Raw genomic sequence first — 24,958 nt, 5'->3', positions numbered from 1 at the left:
AACTTTTCTGCTTTAATGTAAAAGCAGTAACTTCAAGTGATCAGAATTTTCCGGTAGGCCTAATAATATTTATTTTTCAAACTAAATTGTTGATTTATTTATCATTCAAATAAAACTTAAAGCTTACAAAAAAGAAAGCGAAAAAAAATGTAATATTATAAAAATCGGTTTTGTCCAACTTTTCCTCAAAAATAAGTATTTAACGTTTTAGGGAAATGGAAAAGAATTCTAATGACAATAAATATAGTTCAGAAATATAGTGTGATTTGCAGCATGTACACATTATGCTACGTTTTACCTGCTTTAAAATTCCTCATCTTCTACAATTTCTTAAGCATCCATGTTAGCAAAGTTTAATTACTGGAGATAATGATCTTAAAGAATTGGCGAGGCAAAGATATGAATAATTTGGCGTGAATTAACGACACTACGGGTGAAGATATGGAAATTTGCCAACATTTTTACAAAAGGGATCGATTTGAAATCGCAGACTCTTGGCTTCTTAACTAAGAATCTCAATTTCATTCTTTTCTTCACAACCAGTACATGAACAAAAGAAATCCTAATTTCATGAAGGTATAATAAAAACGATTAAACGTCACATTGTAGATAGACTAAGAAATATCAAATTTTTCGAATTTCTTCTCATATATTTACTTAATTATTGCCCGATAGGGTTAAATGTCTAATCGTAGTAGTATAGGACTGTTTTGTATCCTGAAAGGGTGAAAAACTTGGTAGTTAAACCCTTTCATATCCATCTTGCAGAGATGCCATGGGCGACTAAATATGTAAAAAAGTGGTACACTAATAAACAGTAAAAATCTATTAAAGAATCAAACTTAGGACTTTTTTCTAGCATATTTCTTTCAGTTTACTATTGAAGATGAATGCAGAGTTGCCACAGATGACTAAAATTGTAAAAACGTTTCATTTATTTTGCTTATTTTTTAAAGTAATTATTCAATCGTAACTACCACCATGACATTCATTGTATAGCATTTATATTTAAAGCGAAACAATCCTTTTCAGTTAAGAATGTGGTGAAACCGGTAAAAGAGCTACACTTTAAGTATATCTTAATGAATACCCTAGTTGTACCCTTGATATTAAACTTGGCCTTAATTTTATGTTCTTTACTCTCCTTGTATATATTTTGTACATAGTTTAATTTTACTTCTGCCCATGTATATAATTTGACTTGATGAATAAATTTTCACTTTGAAAAAAATTTACTCAGTATTTTAACAATTCATTGTGCTATCAATCTCACTACTTGACAATTCAGATCTCTCCTACCAAGAGTTGCAAAAAACCCACAGTAAAGTGGGTTTTTCTAAAATTGATTTCCTTTTTTATCCTTTGTTATATTAAAGAGCTATTCTATTGAAATATATATGTAGTTTAGCTTAAAAAATTAACCTATGGTGAAAACACTAACTGTGTTTGGAGACTGGGGAGCCACCTTGCTGGCTAGATTTGACTGCATGGCCATTGATTAGTCAGTGCCTTTGATTCGCAATCCATCCACACAAAAACATTTCCTCAAATATTTCTTAAAATTAAAATATAAATAAAAAGTAATCCTGCATTTAAATAAGTTTCAAATATGTGATGTATGTGAGTACACATAACATTTTGTATCGTAATGTCAGAAGAAACTTTTTCAGACTTTTGCACAAATTTATTTGTATTAATTATTAATTACACTTTAATTACCTATATGTTAAGTCAATTCATAAAATTAAACTTAATTATTAATATTAAAATAAGGTACTTATCCCTGCCCTCTCTTTTCAAAAAACCCCAATAAAACATGAAAAACCCACACGGGTTAGACTTTTCTGGAAAAACCCGGGTTTTTTGCAACCCTGCTCCTACCCCTCTTTTATCTAATACATGACTTATATTGTGTACGTATATCTTTCAGAACACGACGAATCGGTTGGTGAGGCTTCGTGCCAAATCATATTCAGCATCCTTTTCAGTTATACCTTCAATTATAAACTGAGAGAAATATGCCAGAAAAAAGTAGCAAATTTTAATCGATGTTTGCTTTTAATTAATCAGCACTTTCTACATTTTAAGTCGCCTGCAGCAGTAAGTGAAATTTTCCGATTTAAGCTTGGATTTTCAGAATTTCTAGCCTGGAGGGCTTTTTGCTCTTTCATCGAGCATGAAATTATCATGAGAGAAAAGAGGGGGTAAGAGAAATGAGCATTAATTAGAATAAATAAACATAAATGAATTGCTGATCTATACCACTACTTACATTTATATTCGCTTTTGTTATTCCTGATCATGTTTTAAAAACCAGTTAATATCCCTAATTAGCATATCTCATTAGAAGTTATAAGGTAAATACCGGTCTGTTTCTTATCTGGGAAAAAGAAAATACTGGTAGATAGTCTAAAATAATAAAAGCTTTTTAAGAAATCAGACAATGAAGTAGCATTGCTGCCATTTTTTTTCTCTTTTCCGTTGTATTATTTATCTTTTAATATTTCATTTTGATTCAATAAATTTGATCCAAAATATTACTGACTTATATTATCGCTTGTTTCAATTATTCCCAATTCATTTTAACATGAAGTTTGCTCTCAAAATACGACTGCCAAATCCAGAGGTGCAAGTTTGGAAGACTCAGTGTTATATTAAAGGTCAAGTAAGTGGGTCAGTTCTGCGACACTGAGTTTTTGGAGCCGGGAATAAGCTGTTCTCGCGATACCGTTTGAAAACAGTCAGAAAAGTTTTATCAATTTTCATCTTAAGTGAGTTATTCCTTTTTGTTATAAATAAACAAATTAGTGTAGAATTCAAATGTTTTGAAAAAAAAAACATTTCATCTTAACCCAAAATATTTTCCAAACAATCAAAACACATTCATTAGTAATGTCCCCAAAGTTTTCAAAAATCGTGAATTGTATTATTATTTAAGATTTTAAATATTTTTTATTGTAGTTTCATTTTTTGATAAAAAATATTTCAAATATTGGTGAAAGAATTATTATTAAAAAAAGAATAATGACATCGCGTAAAAATTATGAAATGAATCAATCGAAGAATGAACTATTGGATGATTAACAACTGTTAAACTTCTTATAAGTTGAAAAAATATGGTGCTCTTTCATCATCTCCTACATTAAGAAGCCTCCACACGGTCTTTTATAAGTAGTCCGCGCAGACTGTTTAAAAAGTGAACCAGTTGTGCGCATGAACCCAAAACCTTTTGCAAAAGTAATTGAGAGAAATTTATCATATATATTGGAGAATTGAATCTATAGTGGTTGACAAGTGAATAAGGCAAACCAATAATATTCATAAATAAAAAAAATTTTTAGTCATATATTTGCTACCACTTTCTTATTTTAACTATATTCTTTATTAAATGACTCGTTCGTTAATTGGATATCCTTCCCGGGGAGCAACCTGTGAAAGCCGCGGACAGCCGCGGGGGAAGCAGGTCTCCGGGACTTAGGGCCAACCCCCCCTCGTTTTTATTGATACGTTCTTGCGTAATATTACTAATTCTACACTCAGATGAATGAGCTAAAGCCGCAGCCTGCGGCTGGTACTCAGGTCTAAATGTCATATAGGTAATTGGATATCCTTCACAATGGTCTGATCGGACTACCTATAAAAAGCCGTGTGGAGGCTTTCAGTTATAGGAAGCGTTGACCGTAACACTCAGTCGCAGGTTTTAAGAGAGCAACTCCAGGTTAGATTCCAAAATTTCATTTCACCGTGCACGTAACTGCGAGTTACTTTAACTCGGAGTTAACTAACTTGGTTTAGGTTCTACAATTAGGAGCTCCACTTTTAGATACTGGTTATCTGCATTCTTGTAATTTTGAAGTCAATTCAGAAGACAAGGTAATTTCTGGATTAAGTATTGGAAGAAATTTACCTTCGTGGAGGATTTTTGGTGGAACAAACCCGCATTTACGTTACATGGAGAGGAACATCACGAAGATCTCCCACGGTTACCCTGACGGCAAGGGGACTCTAACCCATGATCAGTCTATCACTGAGAATATTTCTACGTCAGCAAGCACTGTAGCGCGGGTGCGAAATTCGAATCAACCAATCATTGCCGGGATTCGAACCCAGTTCACCTCATTGGAAGGCGAGCACTCTACTCCCTGAGCCACCACGTCTTTGATACTCGAATTGTCGAGAAACTGAATTAATGAGTTGCATTGAATTAAAAAGTTAAGAAAATTGAAGTATTTATATTCGCTTTTTATAAAATATGATAAAAAATTATTTGTGTTTAATAATAATAGGAATAAGAATGATTAAAAAAATAACATTTACTTAATTAAAAAAATTTTAAAAGCTAGGAAATATGTAATGCATGTAATTGCATCACAATTATATAAATACTATCGTACAATACTGTCTCACATGCTACCGCTTCCAAGCCAAAATGAGAAAATGATTGCTTTGAGTTTTTAATTCATTTTTCTTTATTCAAACTAAAATTGTTATATAAATAATTTCATACAATATTATATCAAATGCTTAATAATTCATTATTTTGCCTTAAATTAATTTAGAAATTATCCGCATTACTACAGAACTTCATAAAAAAAAATTTTTTTTAAAGCAGTAACTGAATAAAATGCATTAACTTAGTTAGAAAAAGAAATTAAATGGAAAACTTTTTTAAGAATGAAGAATCAATACCGAGCTTTCACGCGAATGCCGCTTTTGCTGAAAGTGTTTTTGGCATTTTGATTAGTTGTCGAGAAAGATCTTTTTTTTTTATTTGGCCTCTATAACAGGCATAACAATTAATTTCAAAAGTTACAAATTAAGTTCCTTAAATCTTATTATTAAATAAATATTTTAAATGTAATAAAGACTATCAAATGTACAATACGCAAAAAAAAAAATTAACTGACCATCCTGAATATTTTTTGCTTTAATAATCGAATCTATGACTTCTAGGATTCAATCTTAATGGTTTGAAAGGATGACCTCAAATATGCTAATTAATTAGCGCAGACGATATTTATCAGAGATGCCAACTTGCTGCGGACAGCAAATATATATTTTAAAGTGGTAGTTTATCAATTGTGATTCTTGGTTTAATAAATTCAATTTAGTAGATTTTTATCCACCACTATTTCTACATAATTCGTAGGCTTATATAATTCACCACGTACTTATGTCATGCTATGCCACCACAATGTAGCAAAATTTCAAAATGTTTTTAAACACAATGTATATATGTCACGATGTATGGGATAGGGGACGCTGCGCGGCCCAGGTGCCCAGTTCTTTTTAAATAAAGCGAAGCGATGTCATGCTATGCCTTTCAAAAAAATAAATAAATAAATAAAAATAATCAGATATTTGCAAAATTTACTTTGAATTTATTTACCGTTCTTTTTTTTTATTATTATTCTGGCGTGTCCCCGGCAGTTGGCATCTCTGTATTTTAAGTTGCAAACTCTGACCCAAAAATCTACTTTCTCTGAATAAACATACCTTTTTCTCGACGGATTCGGATTTCTGACCCCCCCAAAACATAGGGGGCAGCAGCAATCTGGGGTCAGGAGAGCGATCCAAAGTTTGGATCCCTTAATGTTGATTTCTCGTTTTGCGTATTTCGTCCTACCTCGAGAACTTTTTAAGCGAATTATAAAAGAATTCACACACAATTCTAAAATTCATTCATCCAAAGATAATTCCATGCAAAATATAAACTGTTCATTATTTTTAATTATTTTATTTTATAATAGTCGAAAGCATTTTGAATTGTAATGCATGCAGTTTTTCACGTCAATTTAAAGTATGTCATTTCGCATGGCAAAATACAAAATTTGAGAGAAATCGGTCGAATTGTTTCTGAGAAATCGAATTTTAAAATATACGGCTTCTTTAAAACAATTGAATAATTAAAGATATATAATAATAAATAAGTAAAAATGAATTTAGTTTTTAATCGCTTTTGGAATCCTTGGAATGAGCACATAAACCTACTTACATGAGAGTAACAATAAGTAAAAATTATTTAACCACTTTTTATTTTGAAAAATGTAGAGACAAAGAAAATCGCTTCACTGTAGACATGCAATTGATGAATACAATTTGCTTAGCTTAACTAAGTTTTTGAATTAGAATTTTCTGACCTACAAAAGCTTAACACTTTGAATGCCACGCTAATTTTACATGGCTTACCCGTCTGGCCAAACAGTAAATAGCTACTAACTGAATTTGCAAATATTAGACACATTTCGCTAGTTTTATAAAAGCCTTTGCATGACAATTCTGAAAAAAGTGGTGAATTATATAAGCCTACGAATTGTTTAGAAATAGTGGTGGATTAAAATCTATTAAATTGAATTTATTACACCAAGAATTACAATTAATAAACTACCACTTCAAAATATTTATTCGCTGTCCGGAACAAGTTGGCATCGATGTGTGTATAAATAAAACTATTTTTGAGTATTGCTTTAATTTCTTCAAACCATTTCAATAACGATAATAATATTAAAAAAATTAAAAATTTAATCGAATTATGTGTTTCTAATTATCTTGGCTTCGCCGACTGATTGAAATACATGTTATAAAACACATATTATAAATTATCAAGTGTTTGCCTAGTTAATACATTGTATGCTGGCAATTTTTCCAAAAAAATGAATTACAGCTGTTAGTGATTAAAATTTTAAAAAAGTGGTAGGCAAGATTTCCTGCCTACTGAATATTTACTATATTTTCTGAAAGCTGGCGCAAACACTTCACTATAGCTACAACTTCAATTTTAAAACAATAAAAAAATTACGACGGGCGATTATAGTACCGATTACGTTTATAATGAATCATTCATGTTTGTCGTAATCACGAATAGATAATTTCTTCGATAAATAGGGCGAAACGAAGTAGTTTTCCTAGAACTTTTAAGACTTTCATGTAGATTGAAAACATTTTAAAAACGTATTTCAAATTTTTATAAATTATTCTTGATTACAGTTGTAAAAATAATTGTTATATCGCTGCTACTACTGCAAAAAAATCATAAACATGTGTACACACATCACCTCCTACAACAGAAAGCCTCCACACGATTGCTTATAGGTAGTCTGCACAGACAATTTAAAAAGTGAACCTGTTGCGCGCATGAACCCAAATTTTATTGTTAAAAGTGACTGAGAGAAATTTACATTGTGTAGTTTAGAATTGAATCTGTAGTGGTAGACAAGTAAATAAGAGAAACCAATCATATTCATAAATTCTTCTTCTTCTTTATTTGAATAAACTGGGCTCCTGTGCCGCGAAGCGACCCCTATCCCATTCATCATTAAATTACATACTGTAAGGTAAAAAAACATTGATTGGCAAACATTGTAGCCATTATATTCATAAATTAAACAAATTTTTGGACATATATTTGCTACCACTAGTGGTCTGATCGGTCTACTTACAAAAAACCGTGTGGAGGCTTTCAGTCGTAGGAGGCGTTGCTACAAAGGAAACGTCCTTATGCCCTTCACAGGACTGCCAACTACTACGCTTTTTGCAAAATATTTAATTGAGTAGTAGACAATTAAAAACTAAAGTTCGTAAACTTTTTGTTAATTATGCTAATATTTTAAACGACTGATTGCGGGAAGGTTATTTTAATATAAGATTTCGAATCATTTACAAGCAGTGGTGGAAAAAAATTTTTTTAAATGAATTTATAAACGATCAAAGAATACATAAAAGCATAAACTTAACTACCACTAAAAGAAATTTTTCCTAAAAAGAGTAGCAAGTTAGCAGTCTATTTTCAATAATTGAATGTGAATTATGTTCTATTCTATTATATTCCATTCTATTTTATGATATTCTTTTCTGTTGCCTAAGAAAGATTAGAAAAACAAGTAGAAATATTTTATCTCGTAGAGAAAAAAAAAACTCACACTTGCAAAATAGACATAACAACCTCTTTAAATTACAGTCGCTATTTTGTTTAACCGCTTACGTCAAGTTTTATAATGATGCCTGAAGTGGAAAATAATATTAAAAGAAAATCTAGGAAAAAAGTGGTGAGAATTTAATATCTCTAACTATTATTATATATTTTTTTTAAATTTTTATTTATGCTGTTAAAAATAGAAATTAAAGATCCCTTTAAGTCCCAAAGGTGATACGTCGTCCATGTTAACATATAGAGAATTATATTCACTGATATTCGTTTCATTTTATTAATTGAAATTTATTCCCTGAAATATTTCCCGAATCTTAAATTTGAAAGGTGCTAATATTTTTTAAAGCCCGTACTCCAAGAAACTTGGTCAAAAACTCACTTATATTGTATAATCATAGCAACCGTTATAATTTATGGTCGCTATTTTGTTTGCAAGAGATTTAGGCGAAACCCAATAACTGATGAATACATATTTTAGTATTTTTTATATACGAAAAATAAATTTGAGGAAAAAAAGTGGTGAAATTAAATATCTCTTGCTATTCTTAAATCTTTTTTTTTAATTTTTATTTGTGCTTTTAAAAATAGAAATTAAGCGTCCATTTGAATCATAAAGGTTATATTTCATCCATGTTAACGTTTAGAGAATTATATACACCGATATTTTATTCATTGAAATGTATTCTATTGAACTTATTACTCGAAATATTATTTGAAAGGTGCAAATATTTTTCAAACCTGAACTCCAAGAAACTTTAAACTTGGTCAAAATACTTAGTCTTAAAATTCGGTAACTAAGTTCAATAAAATACATTTAATTGAATAAAGGAAACAGATATATTTTTTTTAAAATTTTAGTAATTAAATGCAAAAAAGTAGGGAAATTCCAGACACCGATTTAAGGTTTCGCGATGTAATAAAATCTGAAGGCAGAAAAAAAACCTTTGCGGGAAATAAAGAAATTACTTTTCGTTCATCTTAGCTTAGCTCATTCAGATCGATTCCATAGACTAACAAGGACGAAATGAAACCTGTTTTCTGACTGAAAGGGTTCCTTAATCCTCTCACTGCCCGACTTGTGAATTCCTCGGAGATGGATATTTTCCTTCTATTTAACTGTGCAACCCGCTCTTTTCCCATACCTGGTTTCGTTTCGTTTCTGCTTTTCTGTGGTATAAGCAGATAGCTTTAGTTATCTATATTTTTTGCGAAATGTCTAAGCATATTTTTCAGAATTTTACACGCTCTTCTCTTAGTGTGTTGATTCGTAATTTAAAAAAAATAAATAAAAAAGTTTACAAAATTTGCAAAGAAACGCGAATTTAGTGCGAAGAATTTGAGGTAGGACTTTGTCTCCAGAGTTGTTTCGAAGTTCATCATACTAAATATGACTTCTAATGAATATTTTGTTTATGTTTTTCCGTATTTTCTTTAGTATATACGTTTTACCTTTGTATTACATAAAGTAAGTATTCATTTAACCAAAATAAATTTTAAAATTTCTGTTTTAATATGATTAAAAGTAATATTCAATTTCTTTAGAACTTTTATTCATAGTCTAACTCTTTATTGAAAAAAATAATCTGTTAAAAATATTTATAAATTTTAACAATAAAATATATGTAAATTTAAAATATTTAAATAAAAAAAATGCGCTATTTTTGTACTTAGTTTGATAACAAGAAAAAAATTATATAGCCTGGACAGGAATCATGGTGGACGAGCGTATCGAACTTCGTTTATTCGTTAGAGGTACTCCGTCAGGTCAGCGGTACAAAGCCCCTTACACAAAATGTGAAATATTTCCAGAAAGCAAATGGACCAAATTTCCTCTTTACGGATGATAACGCCCGTCCGCATAGCAGACTAATACCTCTAATCGGCAAGTTGTCTGCCGACAAGTTGGCAGACTAATACCTCTAATCAGTGAATATTCAAGGATTGCCTGCGATATCTCCTGACCTTAGTTCCATCAAACATGTATGGGACGCCTATGAACGCTCAATTGAAATTCGAAGATCAGATCCAATGACCGTCGATGAACCTAAGAATGCCTTAGTGCAAGAGTGGGTGCGTTTGTCATAGTATGAAACCACAATTGTACACAGCATGAAGAACAGAATGAAACCACATGTGCGTTTGCCACAGTTGCACACCATAATAAACAGTATGGAACGCCTATGCGAGAATTGTGTAGTTTTTAGAGGCGATCATACATCCTATTAAGTATGTTTTTCTCTGGCTGACACAGTGTCTGTCGGCTGCTGTGCTGGACAAGTAACAATTCCCTTGTTAAAGGCACCGGGTCACCAATTGAAACGAGGCTATGTAGCGATGACACGGGTATTAGACGTGCATTTACCTCAAATGACTAATTCCATTAGAACAGCGATTAAAATATTCTTTGTGTGCAGCAGAGCTTGATAGAACTCCCCTTTTGATAAAACCATCCCGCATTTTGATGATTTCCCCAAATTTGAGAGGATTTCTGCATTTTAGAATATTTCTAATTAATTATCTCATGCCTAATCGACAATTTTTCCTACCCCGAGCATACATATACAAACTAGTGAAAAATGATGAAAACAATACACAATAATGAAAAATAGGTTGAATTAAAATTTTGCACCAAAGGATTATAAGCCATGTGAATACAGTCACCAGAGAGTGTTGAAATGAATAAAGAATTAACTGCCTCTTACCTCTCTTCGGATCGTCCTTTAAACCAGAGAGTATCCACACCTAGCGTCCTATCGTACATTGTCAAAGATGACCGTGGACTAGTACGGATCTTATTCAACGAATGCCTAGATCCGTACTGAGGTGATCTTCGGCCATCCATTACGTAAGCAGAAGCGTAAGCAGGGGCCGAAAATTATACAGATGGGTAATCCAAATTTGGCACAAGATATTTCGGCTATCACAAACGGTAATCCATTCGTTTCATCCTCAAATTCTGTTTTGAGAAGAAGTCACTTCCATTTCTGAATGCGAAAAATAGCCGCCAAGTTTTTTATTAAAATTTGCGTTGGCATTCCATTATTTTATTCAAAGGAGAGAAAAAGAGAAGCACTGAAAGTATCATACGATGTCAAAATAAAATAAGGTTCAATACAAATATTCTTGGCGATATCTTTAGTTGGCATACTTCTATTTTGTTTAGGAAAAATTATTCTTCTTTTTACACATTATTATAAAATTGTCTTCTAAATGCTTTTTCTGTAGTTATAAATTTGCCTAGAAAGTATAAGTTCCTCCTTCTTCATGCACAGCACCTTTAAAAGAAAATAGATTGCATTAAAAATAATATTTAAAAAAAAAAATTCTAAACATTTTACTATGTTTAAAGCATTTCATACGGGATTTTTATATTTAATTTTATAGCCGTCGTGGAACAGCTGTCCGAATTTTCAGTTTACGACTACCAATGTTAAACTCCGCATCCTTGTCACTTTGAACCCCATCCAGAAGACAAGGGAACTCCTGGATTAAGCATTGCGAGAAACTTACCTTCTTAGAGGACTTTTTGATGGAAGTAAAATGCGTTTGAGTTACATGGAGAGAAAAACCTACGAAAACCTTATATTATGTGCGAAAACCTTAGCATATTATGAGGAACACAAATGTTCAGCACAGTTGCAATACAGAAAATTTTTAAAACTGGTAGGAAAGATAGAGAAACTAATTATAAAAACTCATTCAGGGTTTCCGCGGTCTTTGAAAAATTTTAGTAGTTGCAGTAAAATTAGGTTAATGCTAAATAATAATTCTTATTTTGAGATACCACTTCGCCGTTAAGTGGATTAATCGATGGAATTTTCTTGTATATATATACTTTCTTTGTAAAACAAATTTTCGTGGTAGTTACATAGAAATTAAATTATCGACATTTGCTTAATTTTTGATACTACTTTTTAAAATTTACAATATCCGCGGGAACCCTGCTTATTACCATAGATCAAACGTATTTTTAAATTAAATAGCTATGCTGCCAACTGAATCATAAAACTTAAACCAAACAGTTAAGATAACTTCATTAAACCAGGCCTGAAAGCGAGACGGAAAAGAGAAGAAACTGGTAGTAGAGCTATTTCAATAATAGATAATTTTCGGGACAAGTAAATCTATTCTTAACTATAAACAATTTACTGCTATTAACAGTGATATCGGGGAGAAGGAATTGATATATAAATTATATCCGTTAAAAAAATTCGGTAGTTATGGTTATTTTTATTATTCCCGAAAAAAAGCTAAAAATGTAATTTATTTGTTTCCAGTTTTTACTCTTTTCCATCTTGATATATATAGACTTTCAGCCCTGCATTAAACATGCATAGCTGCCAACTCTTCCGGTTTTCCCCGGAAGACTTTATTTTCATATTTAAAGTGCTAGCGAAGTTCCTGATATTACACTAAACTTTTCGAATTATAATAATAATTTTAAATCGGTTTGACCACCACTACATATAAATAATTACAACAAATATATAAAAGCATATTATTCCTTACGATAGCGAATTTCAACCCGATTAAAATACTATAAATATATCTTTGAGGAGGATAATTTTTCGGTAATTGTTTTGCTACCACTTGGAAAATCCTTTCTCGAAAAGAGTGAATGTTGGCAGGTATGAACATGTGTAGCCCCTTTTTAAATTTTTCCAGACTGTGGTCTGGAACGACTGTAAATTACATAAATTTCAATAATAAATTAATTCAGTTACCACGCTTTTCATTTGAAAATAAGTTTATTATTATGTTGACTCTTAACTTATTGGTAGATAATGGCGAAAAAATTTTGCTAGAATAAATAATATTTAATTTTTCTTTCCCTTCAATTTGCTTTGCAGTTACAAGAAAGTGTGACCCTTCAGTTAAAACTTAAAGATGGATGTTAAAAAGGCTGTTTACGTCCTCAGACTCCGAGATAAATTTTGATGACGATAAAGGGTTAATAGGGTTAACACATACCCTCCAGTATTTGATATTCCAGTTGGAGATGTACCGAATACACTGTCAAATTTCATTACCCAAATACGGCAATAACGACAAAAAATTAGTACTGGACTCGTTTTTTTTTGTTTTGTTTTGTTTGTTTCGAGCCCTGGTTTCAATATGTAAACGAAGAAAAACAGAAATGACGAAGGTAGGAACGCTAGCAGGATGGAAATGGCGGGGAAAAAAAAGGCAGAACCAAAATTCAATTAACGTCTTCGAGAGGGGCGAGTCACATATGCATTCTCAGGGTTGTGACAATCAGAGTAAAAAGGAAAAAACTGGAAGCCAAACTATTTTTAAAGCTGTTTATTTGTGGGTGGGGTAAAAATAATTCATTTTCTACTTATTTTGAAATAAAAATTGTATCGTTACACTTCTAACAAACATGGATTGGATGTGTTAGACTTAAAATAAAAGCAAAAATAAGTGTGCCAAATTAGCCATGCCCAAACTTAAGCAATCGCTTTTTATTTATTTTTTACCTCCTGATTCTGATTCAATACGAATGTATTTATGATTCCAACTTTTCGAAGAGGTTAAATGTGCCCATATGGGAATCAGGACATCTCGCCCTCGTACATGGGGACATTAAATTACATTTTTAGTAAAAGTAGATTTATATTTAATATGGAAAAAAAAGCATGTGTTAATAGAAAGAGTCTATTGGAAACATTGAGCAAGATTTTTACTAGAAATCGCATTTCTTACCCATTATAGCTCAATAAATCCAATTTTCAACCACTCTGAAAAAGTTTCTCTGACCGTCTGGTTGACCATTAGAGGTTTTCGAGGTTTTTTTTCTTTGTGTTACACAAATACGCTATACTTTTGAAGATAAAGCTTTTCTTCCATGAAAACAAATTTCCCCCTTTTATTGTAGCTTGACCTAGGAATTGTGTTATCTTTTAGGGGTTGAAAAAACGGAGATGGAGTTGTGAGATACGAGCAGCAGAATAACTATATTAATCTCCTGTTCAGCATTAGTAATAAGAGACTCGAAAAGCTTCAGAAATTATATTAAGGAATATACCATTCCAAATAAATTACGTATATAATTGTTCAGATGATTAAAAAGTTAAACAAGAATAGTTAGAAAAATTTTCATTGAATGTCATGTGATTTTTTAAGATATTCTTAAAATATCCTTCTTTTAACAGAAGTTACATTAATGAATGCAAATATAATTTTTTTTCCTTTCCAATGCCCATCCGATTGACATCCGCCATTCAGGTATTAGTAGAGCAAAATTGTTGGCCCCTCTTTCAGGGCCAACATTGTTCCCACAGTAATTACAGAGAATGAAAGAACATCCATGCCTTGTCCGGGATTCGAACCCAGTACCTCTCTGATGTGAGGTCAGCTCCCTGACCACTCCACAGTCCGGTCGGTGCAAATGAAATAACCAAACAATCAATCCAAATATTTTTCAGAAACTTTTTTTTAAATTTCTTTTAACAAAATCTAAAAACAAAAACACATATTTTCATCTAAATATCTAGGAAATGCGCGCGATACATTTCCTGAATTATTTCTTGAAAATTTATTGTTTCATAAAAGTTATTACGATTTTTTTACACACAAATGTTATAATGCAAGGCCGGGGAGTCGTGATGGCTCAGGAGATGGAGCGTTCGCTTTCCAATTAGGTGAACCAGGTTCGAATCCCAGCTGTGGCTGGTCGATACGAATTCCGCATCCAGCTAGCACCGACCTTAGTGCTGACGCAAAAATATGCTCAGTGACCATGGAAGGCTTTCGTGGTTTTCCTCTTCATGTAGCGAAGGCAAATTTCTCCCAATATGTGATGCAGGAGTTCCCTTGTCTTCTGGGTTCGGTTCAAAATTACAAGGCTACGGATTAGAACATAGTCGTAAACCCAAAAAATTGGGTCAGCTTTTCAACGACGGTATATATATTTCAGGTTACCCAGGTCCGGCGGGAAACAAATGAATTTTAGCCGGATAATCTGGCAAAAATATTAATCTTTCATTAGGTACCTAAACCCAGCGAAATTTTAGGTATCTGTATGTACCTAATTTCAGCAGAATTTTTTTCCAGTAGTTGTAAACTAAAGCAGAAAATTTTGAAACATTCTTTAAAAATTTTGAAACAAATTTTAAAGTTACTTAAAAACGAAATAAATTCAATATCTGACCTTTTATGTATTTGTTTATGCTATTTACATGTAGTGATAAACAAAATTCTCTTAATTCTAATTTATTTAAATATTAATACACTACCTTTGCTACCACTTGGAAATTTACTTCCATTATTTATGGAAATTTAGTTGTTGGAGGGTATGACAGCGTGATAATTGTAGAACTGCAAACTACCGAGCTTTTGGCAAAATACTCTACAGAATGATAGACAATCAACTAAAGCTTTGGTAATTTTTTTAAACATTTTAAAAGGCTCGTTACAAGAACCAGAACAAAGGGAGTATGAAACTTTAATCTTATGAAAGGGGTAAAAATTTTAAATCTACATGTAGTTTTAGGGGAAAACTTTGAAATCAAATTTGTAAAATAAAGAAAAATACAATAAAACATATACTTATCTTCCACTAGCTACTACACGAAGAAAGTTTCCCAAAAAGAGTAGAAAGTTGATAGCTCTGTACATCTACTAATTGGAAAATATTAAAATAATAGCTACTAAATTGCTACCACTAGAAGAAATTTCTCAAAAAAGCTTAGAAAGTTGGTAGCTATGTGAACCTACTAATTGAAAAATATTAAAATAATAGCTACTAAACTGCTACACTAGAAGAAATTTTCCCAAAAAGCGTAGAAAGTTGGTAGCTCTGTACATCTACTAATTGGAAAATATTAAAATAATAGCTACTAAATTGCTACCACTAGAAGAAATTTCTCAAAAAAGCTTAGAAAGTTGGTAGCTATGTGGACCTACTAATTGGAAAATATTAAAATAATAGCTACTAAACTGCTACACTAGAAGAAATTTTCCCAAAACGCGTAGAAAGTTGGTAGCTCTGTACATCTACTAATTGGAAAATATTAAAATAATAGCTACTAAATTGCTACCACTAGAAGAAATTTTCCAAAAAAGCGTAGAAAGTTGGTAGCTCTGTACACCTACTAATTGGAAAATATTAAAATAATAGCTACTAAACTGCTACCACTAGAAGAAATTTTCCCAAAACGCGTAGAAAGTTGGTAGCTCTGTACATCTATTAAGTGGAGAATATTAAAATAATAGCTACTAAATTGCTACCACGAGAATAAACTTTCCCAGAAAGCGTAGAAAGTTGGTAGCTCAGTACGTCTACTAATTGGAGAATATTAGGAATTCACAATAAGTAATAGCAATTGGAAAATAATAGCAAATCACAATAAAGTTCGGAATCACAGAAAATAAATTCTCTATCTGTAATTTAAAAAATCACATCGGTGCCTATTCTCCTGATTTTCATGGGAGATTTTGTTTTTAAAAATTATCTGGCCTGATCTGAAATTATCTGAAATATATATTAATATTTTCATCTCAGTTTCTACAAAGTTGCTTTATAATGCTTTGACCGTCAATCCCACTAACAATATTTTTTTTAAATACTAAGAACTTGCATTATTAAAATAATTGCTATACCGCTACAATAATTTTCTGAATCTGTTATTTTCTTGCCATTTTTAGTAACCCACAAAAAGCATTGTTTTGTAACCACAAAAAAACATTGTTAGTATCATAAATAAAAATTGAAAAGATTCTTTAAATGTATAAATATTTTTATTCATTTATATTTTTTTGTTTTATTTATTAAAAATCATTTAGTTATGCTGTTTGAGGTCGGTTCAACAATAGTAATGTGGGGAAAATGCTATCTATTCTAATGTATTCTCTACGTCTATAATTCTACAAACAACATGTAGAACCAAATAATAGTTACCGTCACAATTCCCATTCACTTCGCAATAATATCGAAGAGCATAGAAACTGTTTTGTGGTTGTTTTTTCGTTTATTTTTCATTTCTAGTATCCCGAAAAAAACGATTGGTTTTATAATTATTAGTAAAATAAGTAAAATTGAAATGAAATATAAATGTTTTAAACATTTTTTTTACTTATTCAAGCTGAAATGAAGCATAAATATTATAAAAAAAATTATATAAATATTTTTATATAAAAAAAAAATTTTATTTATATTTATACAAATATTTTTTACTTATTCATTTTAATTTTTGTTTTATTTATTAAAAATCATTTATTATTCTGTTTGAAATCGAGTCAGCAATACCAATGTGGGAAAAAAGCTATTCACTCTAATTTATTCTCTGCGTATATAATTCTACAAACAAAAATAAAAAATAAAAAAATTGAAAGGAATCTTTAAGTTTATAAATATTGTTTTATTTATAGAGACTTTTGTTTTATTTATTTTGATTTTTGTTTTATTTATTAAAAACCATTTATTATGATGTTTGAGAAAGAAATAGAATTACTAACATGAAAAAATAGAGAAAGCTTTCCACTCTACGTATATTATTCGACAAACAATAGTAGAATAATAGTTACCGTTGTAATTCCCGCTCACTTTGTAATCATACAAAAGAACATAGAAATTGTTCTGTGGTATTTTTTTCATTTATTTTTCATTTCTAGTAACCAGAAAAAAAAGATTGATTTCATAATTATTACTAAAATAAGAGAAATTGAAATGAAGCATAAATATTATCAAAAAATTTATATAAATATTTTTATATAAAATTTTTTTATTTATTTATATTTATATAAATATTTTTTTATTAGACATTAAGATTTTTATTCTGTTCATTACAAATAATTTATTATGCAGTTTGAGATCGAATCAGCAATATTATTGTAAGAAAATAAAAAATACTTGCGATTCTAATGTATTATATTCCTACATATATAATTCCTAGTGCGTAAAAAGTATTTCATTGTATTTACGCACATAGGGAGTACTACATACCAGAACTTAGTGATTTTCGTGGAACCAAATAATAGTTTTCGTAAAGATTGTTTTTCGGTCACTTTTCTAAATTTAATGAACAGCAAAGAAATTGCTTTTATAATTAATAGTAAAATTAAAAAATAAATTGAAAAGAATATTTTATTATGCATTTTTTTCCTTATTTAGAGTTTTTTTTTTCTTCTTCTTCATAAAAAATTATTTATTTTACTGTTTGAGATCGAAATAGTAATACTAATGTGGGGGAATAGCAAAAGCTTTCCACTCTGATGTATTCTCAACGTACATAATAAATACTTTTTTGGCTATTTTTTATATTTTTAAGCGACCCGGGAAAAAATTGGTTTTATGTAATTATTAGTCAAATAAGTAAATTTAAAAAGAACCATAATTTTATATTTTTTCTCATTCATTTACATTTTATTAAAAATCATTTATTATGTTGTTTGAGATCGAATCAGTAATACTAATAAGCAAAATAAGTATAAGAGGAAATAATAGAGATTCTAATGTATATTCTTTCTAAGCACATAATTCATGGCATGTAAAAAGTACTTCATAGTATTTGCGCACGTATAAAATACTCCAGAATAGAATTAAATAATAGTTTTCGTAAAAGCAAGTATCAGTTATAGTATAAATTGTGTTTGGTAATTTTTAGTGATTCGCAAAAAAATTTGATTTTAAGTAATTTTTAGTAAAATAAGTCAATTAAAAAAGAATCGTAAATTTTATATTTTTCTCATTAATTTATATTTTATTAGAAATCATTTATTATGCTGTTTGAGAACGAATCAGCAATACTAATGTGGGGGAAAAAAGCCATTCCATTCTAATGTATTCTCTACGTATATAATTCTACAAACAATAGTAGAACCAAATAATAGTTACCGTCACAATTCCCATTCAATTTCTGATCACATAAAAAAACCACAGAAATCTAATTCACGTCCAAACATGCGCAGAAATAAAAAACACTAACAAGCTATATGACGTGACGTTGTTTTCACATCATCCAGTTTCTCTTTTGGGCATCAACATAGAAAATGCGGTGAGATAGAGAAGATCCATAGCCAAATATCTGATCATGTAGATGGCGCTACTGTACTGGATGGATGGGTTGCCAGGCAACCGCATGATCTTAGTGCTCTTTCTTCTAGTTCTGGGGATGCTGGGACTTTCCGCACTCGTTGAAAAAATATATCCAATCATCTTGGCGTTTTTATAGTTATTTTTTTCATAATACGCTTATTTAATAACATGGCTTTGTATCCTTCTTATTTTATCTAGTTCTTTCAAGAATTGTTAAAATGGAAAATAGAAAAAGTAATCGCTTTCCAGATCATTTGATATAATTTTTACAATATTTTTTTCCAACCGAAAGAATTTCTTATGAAAAGGTTTTTGTGACTTCAAATATTATGATTCAATTGGTTCTTTTACTTTATATGTCTCCAAATATTATGATTATTAGGAATGCAAATAATACAATATTTGCAATTGTATTACTCCTTTCTTAATTTTTTTTAAACTCCAATAACAAAATTATTACTGTTCAGTTACTATTTTTTTTTTTACATTTTGGATCAACAAATGAAAAATCAAGATTATAAAACCTTAGTTACCTCCAAATAAAATGCTTGCGTTTCAATAAATTGTTAAATTATAACACCATGCCGACTTTAATATAAAGAATCTGACAAAAAAAAAATCTTGTTGAAATCCCTACCAATCGAAGAACTAATAAAACTACGAGTTTAACATTTTTATAAGATTCAAATTTCCAAATAAATTCCTATTACTCCTGCAAAAAAATGCAAATTTTATAATTAAATTGCTCATATTCTAAATTTTTATGACACCAATAATGAAATTATTATTATTATGTTACTTTTATCATTCAATTTCGTGTGTCTAAATAAAAAATAAAACAATTGTTTCTCTAAATTTTCTTACCTCCAATAAGTATATACTATTTATTTTATCTAATCTTTAAAATGTAATAGTCTACCTAACACGCATAATAAAAAAGTAGCGACGATAGAAAATTTTAAGAATAATACAAAAAATCTTAGATTCATGTTTCACAGAGTTTTCAAATGATTTCAAATAAAAGTTTATTTTCTCTGCGAAGGTAATTTAAATATTCAATTCAAGGAAGAATTCCAAGCTAATTCAATTTCGAGGGGCAGAAAAAACTTTTTTTCTGAAAGATCTTTAAAATCATTTCGTGAAAATTTTTCTCTGTTTTGATCTTGTAGTTTGTAATGGAATATGTACAGTAAATATTTTTAGAAGACTTAAATTTTTTTTTCGGTAGTGTTATGAATAGCATTTAAAAGCAAAATTAAAGTTATCTCTCAAAAGAAATATCAATTTAAAAGTTAAATAAATGTTAAAGGAAATAGCTATTTTAGAAACTGATATTTAGAGTTTCAAAAATTAACTAATGTTGATTAGTGTTTAAAGATAAACTCTTTGGTTGCCGTTATAGATAAGCTTTTTAATTAGTGTTTAAAAATAAGCTTTTTAAATAGCGTTTAAGAGATTAGCGAGTTGGCAGAGGTTAAAAAATCAGCTTTGTTGAACAGTTTTTTTTTCCAAATACCTTATAGTCATTATAGTTACAACCTATATAGTTATAGTCAATATAGTTATACTATAATATAGTTATATTATAATATAGTTATATTATAATATAGTTATACTACAATAAAGTTATAGTGAGCCGTGATGGCTCAGAGGATAGAGCGTTCACCTTCCAATGAGGTGAACCAGGCTCGCATCCCAGCGATGGCTAGTCGATATGAATTCCGCATCCGGCTTGCACCGACCACAGTGATGACGTAAAATGTCCTCAGTGGTTGACGGATCATGGGTTAAAGCTCCCTTGTCATCAGGCTAACCTTTGGAGATTTTTCCTCTTCGTGTAATGATAATGCAGGGTTATTTCCATTAAAAAGTCCTCCACGAAGGCAAATTTTTCTCTATACTCGATCCAGCAGTTCCCTTGTCTTCTGCACTGGGTTCAATAATTGGGTCGGCTGTACAACGACGGATATAAAATAAAAAATATACTTGTAGTCAATATGTTACTTGCCAACTATTAATCTTTCCGAAGAATTTCCATTTTCTCCAGTGGTAATAAAAAAATTGAATTGCAAAAAAAAAGACGGAAATATATATTTTTATTTTGAAAATAACAGCGAATTAATACAATGCAATTATACAATTATTGTATTTCTGTGTAATGGTGGTGAAAATTATTTTAAAATAAATTTAAAAACATACGAAGCATAAGCATTACTATCACTTTAAATTTTAAAATAAAATTTTAAATTAAAATTTACTCGAGATTCTCTAAAATTGGCAATTAAATATATGCCAACTTTTACGCATTTTGCGTAAAATTTCATTTTCATATTTAAAGTGGTAGTAAACTTACTTTTTAAATGATTTTAATCACCACTCTTTCCGATAATAGATTTTCAGAGTGGTTGTAAAACGAAAAACAATCTGACTCAAAAATATATTTATATTTTCATCCGGTTGAAATTCGCTTGCGCAAGGATTATTATGCTTTGATATATTTATTGTAATTATTTATACGTAGTGGTGGTCAAACTCATTTATAATTATCATTATAATTCAAAAAATTAATTGGAAAAACCTGAGTATTGCTATCACTTTAAGTATAAAAATAAAATCTTCTGGAAAATCCGGAAGAGTTGGCAGGTATGGTATTCTTTAAAAAATTAAGCATATACTTTAATGTGTGTTACTATCACGGTTGTCAGCTAAAGCCTTTTAAAACATAACAAATTTTTTTGCTTACAATTGAAATTTTAATTCTATTTCACAACCACTGGGAAAAAACATAATGGAACAGATCGAAAGTTGGCAGGTTGCAGTTGCGTAATTATAAAAAATCTACTGATATCCGGTTATAACCCCGGCCGCTATAAAAGGAACTTACTTCCCAGTACCGGTTACCTAGACCCATTATTTTTTCTGACCTGCTATCGGATACCCTTACTCAATCAATTTTACCGGATGTCCAATGCCGTGCAACACTCATTTGAAGAGCTTAGTGGGAGAACCTTGTAAGTGATATTTTCTGAGTGGGTATAATCAAAGTAGGAATTGGTATCCGAACTATTTTATTATAGATTAATAAGAAGGCTGGGTATTGTTTTCTTTACCATATAAAAGTAGGTAGTGGTTATAATCAAAGTAGGAATTGGTATCCTAGTAGGAAGTGATTATAATCAAAGTAGGAATTGGTATCCGAACTATTTTATTATAGATTAATAAGAAGGCTGGGTATTGTTTTCTTTACCATATAAAAGTAGGTAGTGGTTATAATCAAAGTAGGAATTGGTATCCTAGTAGGAAGTGATTATAATCAAAGTAGGAATTGGTATCCGAACTATTTTATTATAGATTAATAAGAAGGCTGGGTATTGTTTTCTTTACCATAAACTAATTTGAAATAAAAGTTATAAAAATCATGTAAGCATAATCAAAACTAATATGTATTAATTATATTGAAATTAAAGGCAAAGCAAAAATAATTGTGTTACATAAATATACTCATATTAATGCTACAACTTTATTTTTTCCTGATTCATAAAAACCCCTGAAAATGTCTCTTTTTCAGCGTTTTCAAATAAGCTCTTCATTTAGGATCGACATAACATAATCAGAAATACAATAATCCTAAAATTATTCAAATATGATATATTTAGAAATCCTTGTTGATATATATTTAGATGTTGATATATTTATAATCCTTGTTGATATATTTATAATCCTTGTTGATATATATCCTTGTTGATATATATGATATATTTAGAAATCCTTTGAAATCAGTTTCTTAACAACCGAAACTGTAATAGATGTTTGGTCACGAAGAATCTTAATTTAAAGAAATGTTGGAAAGTGTGCTCACTAAAGAGGAGTGATTGCTAAAGAAAAGCACTTGAAAAATCAGAAATATAATGCAGAAAACTATTTTAATTAAATTAATATGACATTTAGATCAATTCAAAATTAGAAATGATTAACTATGTTTAAATTTTTTAATGTTCATAAAATCATATTGAATAGAATTCAAAGGCAGAAAAACTGTAGAAAAATGTTTAAAAAAAAACTGAAGATAAATGTTGAATTAGATAACTGTAAGAAAAATAAAGGTTAACTTTCAGTTTTTCCTGTTTTTTAACTCACTTTTTTAAGTTCAAAAACTCACTCGAAAATAGTTCATTTCATTTTCGGTATGTCATTTCGGTATTTCATGTTAGTAATTCTATTTCTTTCTCAAACATCATAATAAATGGTTTTTAATACATAAAACAAAAATCTAAATAAATAAAACAAAAGTCTCTATAAATAAAACAATATTTATAAATTTAAAGATTCCTTTCAATTTTTTTTATTTTTGTTTGTAGAATTATATACGTAGAGAATAAATTAGAGTGAATAGCTTTTTTCCCACATTGGTATTGCTCACTCGATTTCAAACAGAATAATAAATGATTTTTAATAAACAAAACAAAAATTAAAATAAATAAGTAAAAAATATTTGTATAAATATAAGTAAATAAAATTTTTTTATATAAAAATATTTATATAAATTTTTTTATAATATTTATGCTTCATTTCAGTTTGAATAAGTAAAAAAAATGTTTAAAACATTTATATTTCATTTCAATTTTACTTATTTTACTAATAATTATAAAACCAATCGTTTTTTTCGGGATACTAGAAATGAAAAATAAACGAAAAAACAACCACAAAACAGTTTCTATGCTCTTCGATATTATTGCGAAGTGAATGGGAATTGTGACGGTAACTATTATTTGGTTCTACATGTTGTTTGTAGAATTATAGACGTAGAGAATACATTAGAATAGATAGCATTTTTCCTCACATTAGTATTGCTGACTCGATCTCAAACAGCATAACTAAATGATTTTTAATAAATAAAACAAAAAAATCTAAATGAATGAGAAAAAAATATAAAATTTAAGATTCTTTTCAAGTGTACTTAATTTCCTAATAATTATTTAAAATAATTTTTTTCCCGGGTCACTAATAATGAAAAAAGTAGCCAAAAACAATGATAACTATTATTTGCTTTTACGAAAACTATTATTTAGTTCTAGTATCGAGTATTTTATGCGTATGAAATATTTTTTACATGCTAAGAATTATGTTCGTTGAAAGAATATATATTAGAATCGCTACTATTTCAGGTTATAATTATTTCGCTTATAATTATAAAATTAAACGTTTTTTCCTGACTGGAGAGAAAAATTAATGATTAAATAACCACAAAATAAATTTCATGCTCTTATTTTCTGTATGATTGTAAATTGAATGAGAATTACAACCTTAACTATTATTTGGCCCTTATACTGTTTGTAGAACTATATACGTAGAGAATACATTAGAATAGATAGCATTTTCCCCACATTACTATTGTTGAACCGACCTTAAACAGCATAACTAAATGATTTTTAATAAATAAAACAAAAAAATCTAAATGAAGAAAAATATTTATACATTTAAAGAATCTTTTCAATTTTTATTTATGATACTAACAATGTTTTTTTGTGGTTACAAAACAATGCTGTTTGTGGGTTACTAAAAATGGCAAGAAAATAACAAAATAACAGATTCAGAAAATTATTGTAGCGGTATAGCAATTATTTTAATAATGCAAGTTCTTAGTATTCAAAAAAAATATTGTTAGTGGGATTGACGGTCAAAGCATTATAAAGCAACTTTGTAGAAACTGAGATGAAAATATTAATATATATTTCAGATAATTTCAGATTCAGATCAGGTCAGATAATTTTTAAAAACAAAATCTCCCATGAAAATCAGGAGAATAGGCACCGATGTAATTTTTTAAATTACAGATTGAGAATTTATTTTCTGTGATTCCGAACTTAATTGTGATTTGCTATTATTTTCCAATTGCTATTATTTATTGTGAATTCCTAATATTCTCCAATTAGTAGATGTACTGAGCTACCAACTTTCTACGCTTTCTGGGAAAGTTTATTCTCGTGGTAGCA

General features: G+C 29.6%; 1 protein-coding gene across 1 annotated transcript in view; it reads right to left on the bottom strand.

Moving 5' to 3' along the window:
* LOC107451644 (potassium channel subfamily T member 2-like) overlaps nt 1-18,923 on the bottom strand; it is a 388,964-nt gene extending 370,041 nt beyond the window's left edge. The window contains exons 1-2 of the mRNA XM_071181980.2: nt 18,765-18,923; nt 10,630-11,202 (exon numbers count right to left, since the gene is read on the bottom strand). Of these exons, the coding sequence (XP_071038081.2) occupies nt 10,630-10,769 (140 nt within the window). The 5' untranslated portion in view covers nt 10,770-11,202; nt 18,765-18,923. The remainder of the gene's footprint in view (nt 1-10,629; nt 11,203-18,764) is intronic.
* Nucleotides 18,924-24,958: the final 6,035 nt, after the last annotated feature.

The sequence above is a fragment of the Parasteatoda tepidariorum genome, chromosome 4, assembly GCF_982258835.1.
Source record: "Parasteatoda tepidariorum strain Cologne lab strain chromosome 4, Ptep-v5.0, whole genome shotgun sequence".
Lineage (NCBI taxonomy): Eukaryota > Metazoa > Arthropoda > Arachnida > Araneae > Theridiidae > Parasteatoda > Parasteatoda tepidariorum.
This window is presented reverse-complemented; position numbering and strand designations above follow the sequence as displayed.